The 13,036-nt window shown below is 33.4% G+C and overlaps 1 protein-coding gene across 1 annotated transcript; it reads right to left on the reverse strand.

Moving 5' to 3' along the window:
• Positions 1 to 4,117: 4,117 nt before the first annotated feature.
• On the reverse strand, positions 4,118 to 8,983 carry LOC140055591 (putative ammonium transporter 1). Its single transcript, XM_072100928.1, has 11 exons — positions 8,935 to 8,983; positions 7,965 to 8,054; positions 7,385 to 7,615; positions 7,180 to 7,268; positions 6,830 to 6,964; positions 6,084 to 6,314; positions 5,741 to 5,879; positions 5,278 to 5,372; positions 4,948 to 5,074; positions 4,616 to 4,798; positions 4,118 to 4,440 (listed from the first exon to the last, which is right to left on the reverse strand). The coding sequence occupies exons 1-11, from the start codon at positions 8,951 to 8,953 to the stop codon at positions 4,118 to 4,120; spliced, it is 1,662 nt and encodes a 553-aa protein (XP_071957029.1). The 5' UTR covers positions 8,954 to 8,983.
• Positions 8,984 to 13,036: the final 4,053 nt, after the last annotated feature.

Genomic DNA, 13,036 nt, shown 5'->3' on the forward strand with positions numbered 1-13,036 from the left:
TCCATAACTAAACGAACATGAAAAAAAAAGGTTTTACTCCTGTTTATGATAAAAATGTAACATATCAACGCGCGCGTACAAAAGCCGTACAATTGTTATCTGTCTTTGTACGCGCGTGTCTCTAATGATGTCACGTATTTGAAATCAATACAAGAAACTATCTGTCCTACCTTTACTTGAAGCTTGTTTGGTGCCGCCGAACGGTAGCTCTACTTTCGATGATATTGATGACGTTTGCGAGAAATATTTAAATTCAACCTTATTTGTTTCAACATCCATCTTTTGCCCTTTTGGTAATTTGCAATACGTGGATTGGTCACCCTGGCTTGTGGTCGATTTTGTGGGGACCGCTTCTTGCTCTTCGGTACACCTCACTGCTCCTATGGGAACATTGGAATCCTTTAAGACAAAGTCGAGTTCTTCAGATTGTGCGTCATCTTTGATAGCCGCCCTCGAATTGACATCCTCTAGGACTACTGTCTTTAGTGGTCCTGTGGTGGTGGTGTCAGTATTAACGTAATTTCCAACTGGAGCTGCGATAGCAAATTGATCCGATTGCAATCGACTAGAACCAGATGCATCATAAGTAGGCGTATAGTGGTGACCAACGCCAGACGGGGCACATATTCGACGGTCTGCATCTACCGTTTGTAAGATTGATTCAATAGAATGCTTTAAGACGAATGGCTTTCTTCTCTCCACCGCCATCAATTTACATTAACATTATCGTCCGATTCTGTCAAAGATCGACAGGCTGAATTAGCTGTCAACGCGCGCGCCCAACCTTTATGAAGTTCTTTTTATTTGACGTTTTAGTCGTCTTCTTATCATGGCGCGTAAAACAACTATTGTCTGATCTTTCTGATGCTGACGCAAACGCGTTGCTCTTATCTGATATAAAGTTGTAAAACGCAAGACGTGTTTACTTTTGATTGAAAATGTTCATCTGGTTTGTTAGTATAAGTATATTGAAAATATGACAGGGTCATTAAACAGAATAGGTCAGTCTGTTTGATGATAGATCGTCATTATTTCTGAAGAAGCTGTCCGATCAGGACAGCGAAACTGTCAAGGTTAGTTTTTACTAATTATTGGTTTGAAAAAAAGAATATTTTCAATATGTGTTTACTTTTGGACTAGTTCATTATTAATATAGGGTAAGTTGAGAATATAAACATCGTATACGACTTATTTTCGCAAGTATCTCATTGGGATGCTATGACGTACGAACGTAACTGCTGCACCAACCGAATTCAATGCACAGTTTGAAAAAAGAAACACAGCAAAGTTTTTGAGATATTCTTGTATTATTTTTATTTTACATATGAATTCTGATATCATCAATCATGAGGCAAGGTAACTATTTGGCCCATCCAATTAATACACTATCTTTTCGTATTCAGAAATATGCACAAAATATTTTAATTGACATTTTTCGAACGCATGCGCTCTCATAAAAACAATATGTTTTTGCATTTGTTTACAATACGTTTGTTTGTAAATTATAGCAAAATCCTGGCAACATATTAATATTTCGTTGCCAGGATATCATTTTGAAATTCACCCAAAAATAACTACATTCTTGTCACATTGTCTGGGTACAGTACTGCCGTGTTAAATATAATGCTATTGTCTTTATCATCAGTAATTTGCCGAAACAAAAATTATTTATCATTTTGACAGCAAAAAAATGTTAATTAAACTTGTTTATAATTAGCAAAGATTGAATGTCCAGGATATGGCAGACGATTAGAATGATTACTATAACAATCTTAATAATAATAATGATAATAATAAATTCAATTGTACAGTATACAAAGAACTGGGATAATATAGTAATTATACCAATATTATAAAAAAAATATGATAGAGCATTCAATATATGACAGCGAATACAGTTTTATTTAAAATTTCTTAGTACAATGTTATATACAATATCTCTAGCCACGTCTTCCTACTACTTCTACTAATACATAAAAACAAATGTGCTAATGTTGTATGTGAAATAACATATCAATAATATATCGATATCAATACCAAAATGATATCAATATATTGATATCAATACCATATTGATATCAATAACATATTGATATCAATAACATATTGATATCAATAACATATTGATATCAGTACCATATCATATCAATACCATAATGATATTAATAAGATATTGATATCAGTAACATGATATCCTATCAATTATAAATTTATATCAATAATAAATTGATATCAATACCATATCAATACCATAATGATTTCATATCAATACCATAATGATATCAATAATATAGTGATATCAATACCATAACGATATATCAATACCATAATGATATCAGTAATATATTGATACAAATACCAAAATGATATCAATAATATAGTGATATCAATACCATAACGATATATCAATACCATAATGATATCAGTAATATATTGATACAAATACCAAAATGATATCAATATTGATATCAATGGAATAATATCAATACTTTAATGATATAAATAATGGTAATATCAATATCACAATAATATCAATAATTGTAATATCAATATCACAATGATATCAATAATTTGAATAATGCAGTAATGTAGTAAGTGGTTAACATGCTAAAACAACGGAGAGCCCAGTCTGTACTGTAGGCCTACTTATATTAAACGTACCTCTCAACAATAATTGTGTCACGTAGAGTAGTAGATTAGCTCCTCGGTTTAACGCTATTCAATCAACGTAAGGCCAATGCACTACTGTATTAATAAATTATAGATTAATTGACAATCACTTGTGCACTGGAAGCGGTTGTCTGCTAATACATATCCAGTTGTAAACGGACAGAGTGCAAATCACATATGTTTACGTACACTAAATGCAATACAATATAAAGAATCATAAAAACCACACATCTGTGTAATAAATATTTGCATATTCAACAGTTCACGTGTAGAACGGTCTGTCTGTGTTTGTCGGTGCATGATAGAACATAAGTTCGTTCATGTGTATTCCGAATGTATCCTATTTTTTTTTTCGGAATTCTGATTGGTATCACGGGTGACGTGAGATAGCACTTTAGATATAGGCCTACTGTACAATATTATCATGCTTACAAACGAAAGCTTGATAAGTTAATCTACACAAATCATCAGAATATCATTTTTATATTTATGTGTACACAAAACCAAACAACTCCACGTCAGCCAAGTAGTAGGCCTATACTTTTTAAAAACTTGCATCTTTCTTTCCTTGGAAGATTCAAGAAACATTTATTATGGCCTTTGCAATATAACAGTTAAATAAAAAACATTAGAGTGCGTCTAAAATTTCTGTTCTACGTTTAAATGAAAAAATAAATCTTTTCCAAGCTTAGTAGTTAGTAGACATAAGATAAATACAGTATATGGGTTATTTTGTCTAAAAGTAAAGCATATATTATTTAATTCTAATCTGAATAAACGGGACAAACTAAAGTGAAGTGATAGTGAAGTGATCATCATCAACATCATCATTGTCATCATCAACATCATCATCATCATCAACAACAACATAATCATCATCAACATAATCATCATCCTCGTCATCATCATTATCAATCATCATCAAAATCATCATCATCGTCATCATCATCAACATAATCATCATCATCATAAACATAATCATCATCAACATAATCATCATCCTCGTCATCATCATTATCAATCAACATCAACATCATTATCATCGTCATTAACATCATAATGTACATCATTATCATCGTCAACATCTTCTTCATCATCATCATCAAATAACACCATCGTCATATGCATCAGCCTTGAGGGCGATGTACCATTATCAATACTCAATATACTTATCGATTAAAGTAATCGGTCAACTTGTGTTTAGCGCCAACCAGCTACCAATCGATTACATTTTGAAAAAAACGATGAAAAAGATAGGATAGGCCAATAAGATCCATATGATAATTTTAAAAACAATCTCCTATCTAAGAATGGAGATACCTCCATGATTTAAGTGAACACTAGGGAAATACTTAAATATTTATTGAGTTAAGTGAAATACTTAATACATGAGTATCTCACTTAAGGGTGATTGGTGAATACGGCCACTGGATACTAGTAATACAAGCTAATATGCCACTGCCTCCTGAGTCGAATCTGATTCGTTATCGGAAACCATTCCGTTATTTACCACGCCAAGTTGTAGACGTTCAGCAAACTGCTGTGATCCCTCCAATCGTATATGCTCTGGAATTGTATCTATAGATGCAGTAGATGCGCTCATTTTGTAATCTTTGTTTAAATTGGAAGCGGAGTTATTAATATTCGTGCTTCTTTCCTCCACTGAATGAATTGTCGGCACGGAGGGCGTCAGCGACGCTTCATCTTTTGGATTGTCTTTTACTGGTGATGAGCACAATGTAAGTATACTTTTGAAAGAGAATTGTATACCTGAACAGAAAAAAAAGTTTGTTGTGAATAAAGGTTTCACTCGACATAAACGTCTAATATAATCATTCATCTACGGGTGTTTTGCCTATTCAACTGCGTCTTATAATAAAGTATTACTGGTGCATTTTGATGCGCAACAAGAAATGTTGCATTATCACCAAAGAGGTTACTGTACGGCTATTTTGAGTTACGTAGCCATACGTGTACGTATCCATACGTGAACGTAGCCATACGTGTACATAGCCATCCGTGTACGTACCAGTTTCGATGTCCTTATCAACGTAGTTATTCATGTTCCAACCGTGTCCATAAGCTGTCAATGGATAGGCTGGTTCCCCGTGTTTTGCTATATCCAAACCTATACAACACAAAATAGATACAATTACCACTATATTTTACTTTTTACATAGTAAATGATAGGCCTGTAACTTTATAAAATGCAAATGTTTGGGGTTGTTTTACTCGTTTTTACAGTATCTTATTTTTAGAAACCCGAAGTAGGCTAACCTTTTTTTTCAATAGTTGGATGAACTCGCAGAATATTGAACGCTTTCATCGTCCCAAACATGATCAAAGACGTGGCGACTGACCAGGTGAAAATTGAGATTGCTCCAGTAAAGTTCCATAAAAGGCTCTTAAAAATAAACAAAGGAAATGTTACATGAAACAATTTTGCCTTCTATTGCAATTTCAACAGACACATTAAGCCTATGTCAAACCATTTTTCCATGGTCAAACTAAACATGAAACATTCGACAATTGATAATGCAGAATACGATTGTTCTTGAATTATTGCGTAAACGGCGTTCTATATTATTCTATAAGTTTAATACTTACGAGAAAGGAGTCAGAATCCCATGTAAAAACAATCCCAGTATCCCTTGCGAAAATTGTGACTGCGATGATTCCCCAGAATCCTCCACTCAAGTGAACTAAAAATACAGTGTGAATGTTCATTAGAATCGCCAAGAAGTAAATTCCACTCCCGATAAGATTTTTCCTTATGCCTACACTTAAAGCTTGGTTTCAACTTGCAACGCAACCTACTACGCAACATAAGAAAATGCCCTTCCGATAATTGTGTTTACTCCCGCCTGCGTGAAATCAAACCTTACGTCGTCGGTTCCCACTTGTGATTACGCAATACAGCACTTTGCATCAATACGTCGTTGCGGTGCGTTCTAGTGGGAACCACACTTTATCTAGTATGGGCCATCTCGGTATGCACTATAAGCAGGGCAGAATGAATTTTAGACTCAATAGCTATGTAGTATATTACCTATTTTTTACTTTTACTTACCTGCAACTGCGTCCAGTGGATCATCAATGTGTACCTTTAAGACCAGTTTACTAACAAGAATGAACAAACATCCAGCTACAAAGCCGATAACAGCTGCACCCCAACGACTAACAGAGTCGCATCCAGCACAAATTGAAACCTGTAATCATACAACAATGTATTCTTGTGTGTTTTTCGATTGTACACCAACCAAATATTATGACACACAAAGGAGGATAACGAACAATGTTACCTTTATTTGGTTTAAATCTACACAGGTTCAACTTCTACAAAAAATGAGCACCGGAGTACAAACTTGTAAAACATTTAAACTAATGTGAAAATAAATGAGAAAAGAACCTACCATTCCAGTAAGACCTCCATTGATTGTTGTCAACAAACTCCACTGATTTCCTTTGTAAAACGTCTGTTTAATGATAAGAGCACATAGAGCGGCAACACCTCCAGACAGTACTGTGTTGACGATAGACTCAGCGACCACTACACCGTCACCATCGTTTGAAATACTGCCCTGCGAACCGCCATTGAAACCGAGGAAACCCAAGAATAGAATGAATCCACCCAATGCTGCAAACTAGAAATAAAACAAATCAATTAGACTACTGTAGTTCAAAAGTTGTATAGGTAGGTAATCTAAGATGAGTATAGTTAAAACATAAATTGTTTGGGTATGAAGCAGTCGCAACAAGGTTGTTATACTTCTATAAATAAAATTGAATATGATATGAAAATGTACAAGTCTTTCTGAAACAGGATTCTTACAAAAGTAAAAACAATTTAATCGCTCTGAAACAGAGTGAAATGTAAAAATATATTATATAGAGGGCGCGCTAATTAACGTTTCAACCTATGTTGAAGGTACAAATAACTCGAGATTTTAAATAGGCTTTTGTGTCGTCATCTATATATATCGATTTTTTTTAATTTAATAGGTAGGCCTATGGTCTGTTGGCAAATTTATAAAATAAATCAGGAAGATAACTTGTGGAAAACGTTATTATTCAAACAATTACAAACAAAGATAAGTTACTTTGCATTTTGCAAGTACAGTGAAGTTGTTGAATTTCAAAAAGTTAGTTATTAACGTACTGGTACGGTGTGTCCATGGATAGTGATTGGTTTACCATTGGCGTCAAATCGACCGATTCGTGGGCCTAGCATAACAGCACCAATCAACGCTACTGAACCGCCCAAGATGTGAACTACTGCACTGCCAGCAAAATCCTAAAAAAAGTCAACAATGGCTGGATTAGCTGAACTTGTTTCTGAAACTTTTAGCCGAATTTTGATATCGACGTCCTAGTGTCGTATCAGAAACAGAAACAGATTTTCTTCTCAAGTTTATTCGTTTATTCTTAATACAAACTTAAATCTAACAATTATAAATTATAATAAAGTAACGAATATTATTATTAGAAATAAATAATAGGCCTACTTACGTCAAACGCAATTTGTGGATTATTTGGCATCTCTGTCAGCCAACCGTCATCAGACCACGCCCAATGCGTCACAACTGGATATATAAAGCCTGAAAGAAACGATTTTAAGATGAAAAACGTGTTACTGATAAAATGCCTACGGTATTATAAGTATCAACATGTTAAACACTAGGCCTAATGTTGATTCAAAATAAACGCGTTTTACCTGTTAAAATGACGCTATACACCAGGTAGGCTACGAACTCAGTTCTCTCTGCCATCGAACCTGATACGATTGTAGCGGCGGTAGCGGCAAAAACAAATTGAAAGAACCAATCGTCAACTTGGTCACTTGGCATGTTATACATGAAATACCAATCTGATCCAATAAACGCATTTCCACCAGGACCAAACGCGAACGCATAACCAACGCCCCAGTAAAATACACTGCCAATACCTATAGAGAGAAATTCAATAGGTATTCTTTATATTTAATTTGCATGATAAAATAAATGAAGAATGGCGTCTAGAATAAAATTAGAATTAAATAGAAAGTTTCAAAAATTAGCTCTTAATAATAATACTTTGAATTTTAATGATGGATTTCTTACGTTTTAGATCTAAAATAGTAAGTTATTTAATGTATATTGTAGGCCTATTCATTGTTTCGTTTTATCTTAGTACAGGAGGGTTTATTTTTATCTCTGTTGGCTGTGTATTGAATAAAATAAAAATAAGTCACTCTCTAGTATTATAATACCCATCTGGTTTTTTAAACACAATGTGTTAAAAACACAATGACTTACAGATATCCAAAAAATTCTTGATCAGGATGTTTGTTGTGTTTTTACTCCTCACCGACCCCGCTTCCAAAAACGCAAAACCACATTGCATAACTGAAAATTAAGAGACTTATTAATAATACGGTAAATTAATATTAATTATTATTAATAATTTATAATAAAAAATATATATATATAACGTAGTAATGATTAAAATATAGTCTCCGGCCTTCCTCAGAAAGACGTTTTAATCCAACGATTTGTCCTCAAACTCTTCACTCAAACCTCAACAGGTCAAGCTACAATTACAATACATTTTGATTGAGTTTGATCTTCTGCTTTTATTTCGTCAATTTACAATAGGCCTACACAATGTTGTTGCTGTGGGCAAGGATGTATATTCCTCTAAATATTTGTTTACACACTGAGTATATCATAAGACGTCTATCCAAACTTTATATTAGGCCTACTCAAAATAAGTAGCTTTATATTAGGCCTACTCAAAATAAGTAGAAAAGTTGTTACATATATAAACATGTATTGTCCCCCAAAATCATGAAAAATTACGGTTAATAAAATCAGACTTTAAGTAGGTGATTTTGCAGTTTTAATCAAGTTATTCACTTCTAAAAAAAAACCAATACAATTGCATATTCAAAAAACAATAAAAAAATCTTTAATGTTCTTTGTGATTTAAAAACATCAATAACTACGGATGTTGACATCCTCTACAACATTCTCTGTCATTTTCATTTCATTTTTCATTTATTTATTCGACCAAAACACAGATACAGAACAGAACAGAAACAGAGAACAAGGGTCAGGGGCAACTAAAGCAAAACAATTACTATAACTCAAAGAGTCAGTTGCCCTTAAAAAACATCGAAATACAAAAAAAATAAAAGATTGCACCAAGTAAAACACATCTGTCGGTTTACACTTTTCTATCCTACTTAATAATTTGAGAAATACAATAACATAAATAAATACTTACAAAATATTAAGCAAGCCATAATTATTTTAAAAAATAAATCGGAATTTGATTGAAGAACCAATAACTCATCCTGTAGTGTTTGTATCGAATCAGATTCGTTAAGAATCATCTTGAAAAAAATACGACTCGTCTTTCTTGGTTGATAAAGATAAGATGATAATATCTGCTGCTGCAATATTCAACTCTTTTACCACGACTAATGCACGCGCTAGCACATATGGACTAAAACACTACAGCATCATGCGTGATATAAGTGCTAAAAGTTTTTGGAATGTACCATTTATGTAGAGGTTGAGTAATGACAAAGCAATAAAAACCGATTACAAAATATGTTATAATCAAAAATATAAGTTATAGAAATAATAAGTGTATTGTTTTAGTAGAAAGTTAACGAAAGATATAAATAATAAATATAATGATTTACAATATAAAAAGACATATTTATTAAGTATAGTTGATATACACATAATGGAATCTTCCGAATATTAAAATTAAAAACATTTCAAGCTAGTTAATACAACGAACATGTGTTAAAGCGGAAGATCAATAATCTTTCGTATGAGTGTATACGATCGCATACAGTTTGGATTGTTTCACAAAAAAAAACACTGTCCCTTTAATTTGTAGATACCCCTCTAATAAAAAAATCCTCAACTTTGTCGCGCACCAATGCCATCAACAAGAAGAAGCACATTGTTCATGTGTGTGCGCGTACAGACGCGAAACAGGATTGCGGTGGTACGCGACTGATAGTAATTATTTTAGGGGAATGGACAAATTTGATTGATTGATTAATAGTATTGCTTCATTTTTAACATAAAATTTCAAATGAATTATTAATTAAAATGACGAGTCACCATGAAACAGCCTCGCCTTCAGTTAATTATATTAAACGCTTTTTGACAATGACGCTATCATAATAATAACCTACTTAAGTCTGTATCCAACAAAAGGAAGATGTTCATACTTGTGTTGACTCGACACAATTTGACCTTTGGTAGAATATTCATTTGTTTGTACAAGTAGTGGTCTATTGATTGAAAATCTTCAACTTCGTATTGTAATGAGTTGAAGGAGGACAATCTAGGTCTCAGACGACAGAGAACAACTATAGAAGGGACGTTCTGTGAACCAGATTTAACAACCCAGCAAAGTTCGGTAACACTCAACTTTTTCACGAGATTGTATCAGCTTTAACTTTACATTACAACGCGGCAGAGTAGTAGGCCTACCAAGAAAAGGTAACCACACATCCAGGTTCTAGATACCAGACCTACCAACGATAACAGCTCTGAAAAAAAAAGAAATAATTAAGTTTGTATTCAAATGATGTATACAATGTAATGTATGCAAATAATATGAGCTAGCATATAGGACTTTTGATAAAGCACCACCAAAATTTGGAGAACGATCTTACCTCCTTTGTCGTCGAGTACTGCTCTGCTGCAGCCCTTGGGGCAGGCACTACTTCTGTTTCTTTCATGTGCTCAAGTCCACCAAAGTTTCCAAGTCTCTCATACTTCCGCCATTTTGCACGTCTGTTCTGGAACCAAATCTAAAAGGATCTGTTATTATAACTTCTATTTTTTTTCACACTTTATTGTATTTTATTTTCTTCTTTTGATATATTTTATGAATTTTGTGTGAAAAATAAAGAATACTCAAATAATCAATCAGTATCAAATATTATAATTTTTCTTTATCTTTTCTCCACGATTTAAATTTATTTATGGAAAACCATAGAAGTTAAACCATAGAAGTTAAACCATAGAAGTTAAACCATAGAAACATTGCTACCTGAATTCGTTCATCATCAAGATCGGTTGTTTCTGATAATCGCTTTCTTAAGTCATAGTTTGGATAATGTGTAACTCTGAAGATTTTTTCCAGGCCTGTTAATTGTTGAGATGTGAATGTTGTGCGCATGCGTCTCTGTCTCTTGCAGTCGTGCTCTGTCGGTTCCCGTTCGTTATGCAAGTAGTAATCTGGGGTAACTACAATAGAGAAACAAAATTGAAACACTTAATGCGCAATTAAGAAAAGGTATCACATAGAAATCACAAGTGATCACAAAGATCACGAGTGCGTACAATTAATAATGTTTGAACGCGCGCGTCAAATTATGCGTTTCACCGTGGTTGTTATCATTGTTGATTTCTCTCTTTGCCAAAGAAAGTTGGTTACTACTACCACAACCATAATACATAATATTAAAGCTCACAAACTTTATTATATTGTAAACCTAAACAGAATTTGACCCTTTCCAAATCATAAACTAATTTCAGGCCAATACACATAGTAAAGTAGAATGTTTAAATGCTGGGAATTTTAAAGTAAACTTCACTGAATTATATGAGCAATTGGTTGCCTGGAGAGGACACTTGAATTGCTAGTTGTAAAAAATATTATCACAATTATAGATAATGGAGGTGTTTACGACTAAGTAAATCAAATTGGGAGGCCTTTAGCCTGGGTGCAGAACAATTATTAGGCTATACACATTTGCGGGAAAAAAGTATAGGAAAATGTTTTTTGGTTTTTCTAATAGAGTAATACCATATGGAATGTCAGAAAAAAAATCCCCATCCCAGGGTCTTGGGGAAAATTTGTCATGGCACTTTTAAATTTTGGCCTATATAACACACACAAATTCCTATTAACACACACAAATACCTATATATAGGGGATAGGGAAAATCAATTAACAGTTTTTGTTACTTGCAGTTGTGTTTTAATGATTAAAATTAGTAGAGGCTTACTTTAATAACTACTTCCCATAGTAGTTGATGAATCAAGTCGATACGATGACATCATCATGCCAGAATCCAATATGGCGTCCAATTTGGCGGGAAAAACAGGGTATTGCTAAACCCCCGCAAACCCCTGGAAACCTAAAAAAAAACATAGAAAACCCCACCGAACCGACATAAAAGTGATTGAATCATGGAGTGTACGCCCCACTGGGTATGACCATGTAAAAAAAAATTAAAATTTCTACGGTTAACTACTTATTTTTGGGATAAAACATCATTTTTTGGTTAAAAATTAGCAATCATTTTTTACCAAAAAATGATGTTTTACCCCAAAAATAAGTAGTTAACAGTAGAAATTTAATTTTTTTTTTTACATGGATATATCCAGTGGGTCGTACACTACATGATTCAATCACTTTTATGTTGGTTCGGTGGGGTTTTCTATGTTTTTTTTTAGGTTTGCAAGGGTTTGCGGGGTTTAGCAATACCATGTTTTCCGCCAAATTGGACGCCATATTGGATTCTGGCATGATGATGTCATTGTTATCGACTCGATTTATCAACTACTATGAGAAGTAGTTATTAAAGTAAGCCTCAGCAAATTTGAATCATCATAACACAACTCCAAGTAAAAAAAACGTGAATTGGTTTTCCCTATCCCCTATATATAGGTATTTGTGTGTGTTAATAGGCATTTGTGTGTGTTATATAGGCCAAAATTTAAAAGTGCCGTAAAAAATTATCCCCAAGACCCTGGGATGGGGATTTTTTTTCTGACATTCTATATGGTATACTCTATAAGAAAAAAATTTTCTTATACTTTTTTCCCGCAAAAATTTGTACTGCACCCAGGCTACTTAAATTAAAAGTAGCTTTAGTGTATTGTTTGTACAGAGACACGCGGGTGAAATACTGTATCAAAGTTTGAACGCACAACATGTCATCGTTTGTAGAGCTCTTTTTAGTGTGACAGGCAAATGTCAGCTTATGTATGTATTACGTTTTATGTTATGAACTCAAAGCTCTCATCACCTACACACTATGTTCCTATTTCTCACGCGGTTTGCGTTTATCTACTATTTATTACGTTTTATAGCATCAATATTTGAACTGATAAAACCTGTCGTTATACAATTGTAGTAAATGGATAATTTATAATGTAGACCTAATAATACCATAATTATTTTATGATTAAGTCTAGTGCACTAGCTAAGACTGACGCCTAACCACCATAAACTGATATAATTAATTTATGATAACATGGATGTATGCTTATTTATTTGTTGACAAAGACTGTGCCACATCCATAACTAAACGAACATGAAAAAAAAAGGTTTTACTCCTGTTTAT

Source organism: Antedon mediterranea, chromosome 7, assembly GCF_964355755.1.
Source record: "Antedon mediterranea chromosome 7, ecAntMedi1.1, whole genome shotgun sequence".
Lineage (NCBI taxonomy): Eukaryota > Metazoa > Echinodermata > Crinoidea > Comatulida > Antedonidae > Antedon > Antedon mediterranea.

Excerpts from the sequence above, each read along its gene's own strand:
- LOC140055591 (XM_072100928.1), bottom strand. Across the intron at positions 7,269-7,384 it reads GTATAGCGTCATTTTAACAG|GCTTTATATATCCAGTTGTG; the intron begins GTAAAACGCGTT and ends CGTTTCTTTCAG. Across the intron at positions 5,075-5,277 it reads GGGATTCTGACTCCTTTCTC|AGCCTTTTATGGAACTTTAC; the intron begins GTAAGTATTAAA and ends TTTATTTTTAAG.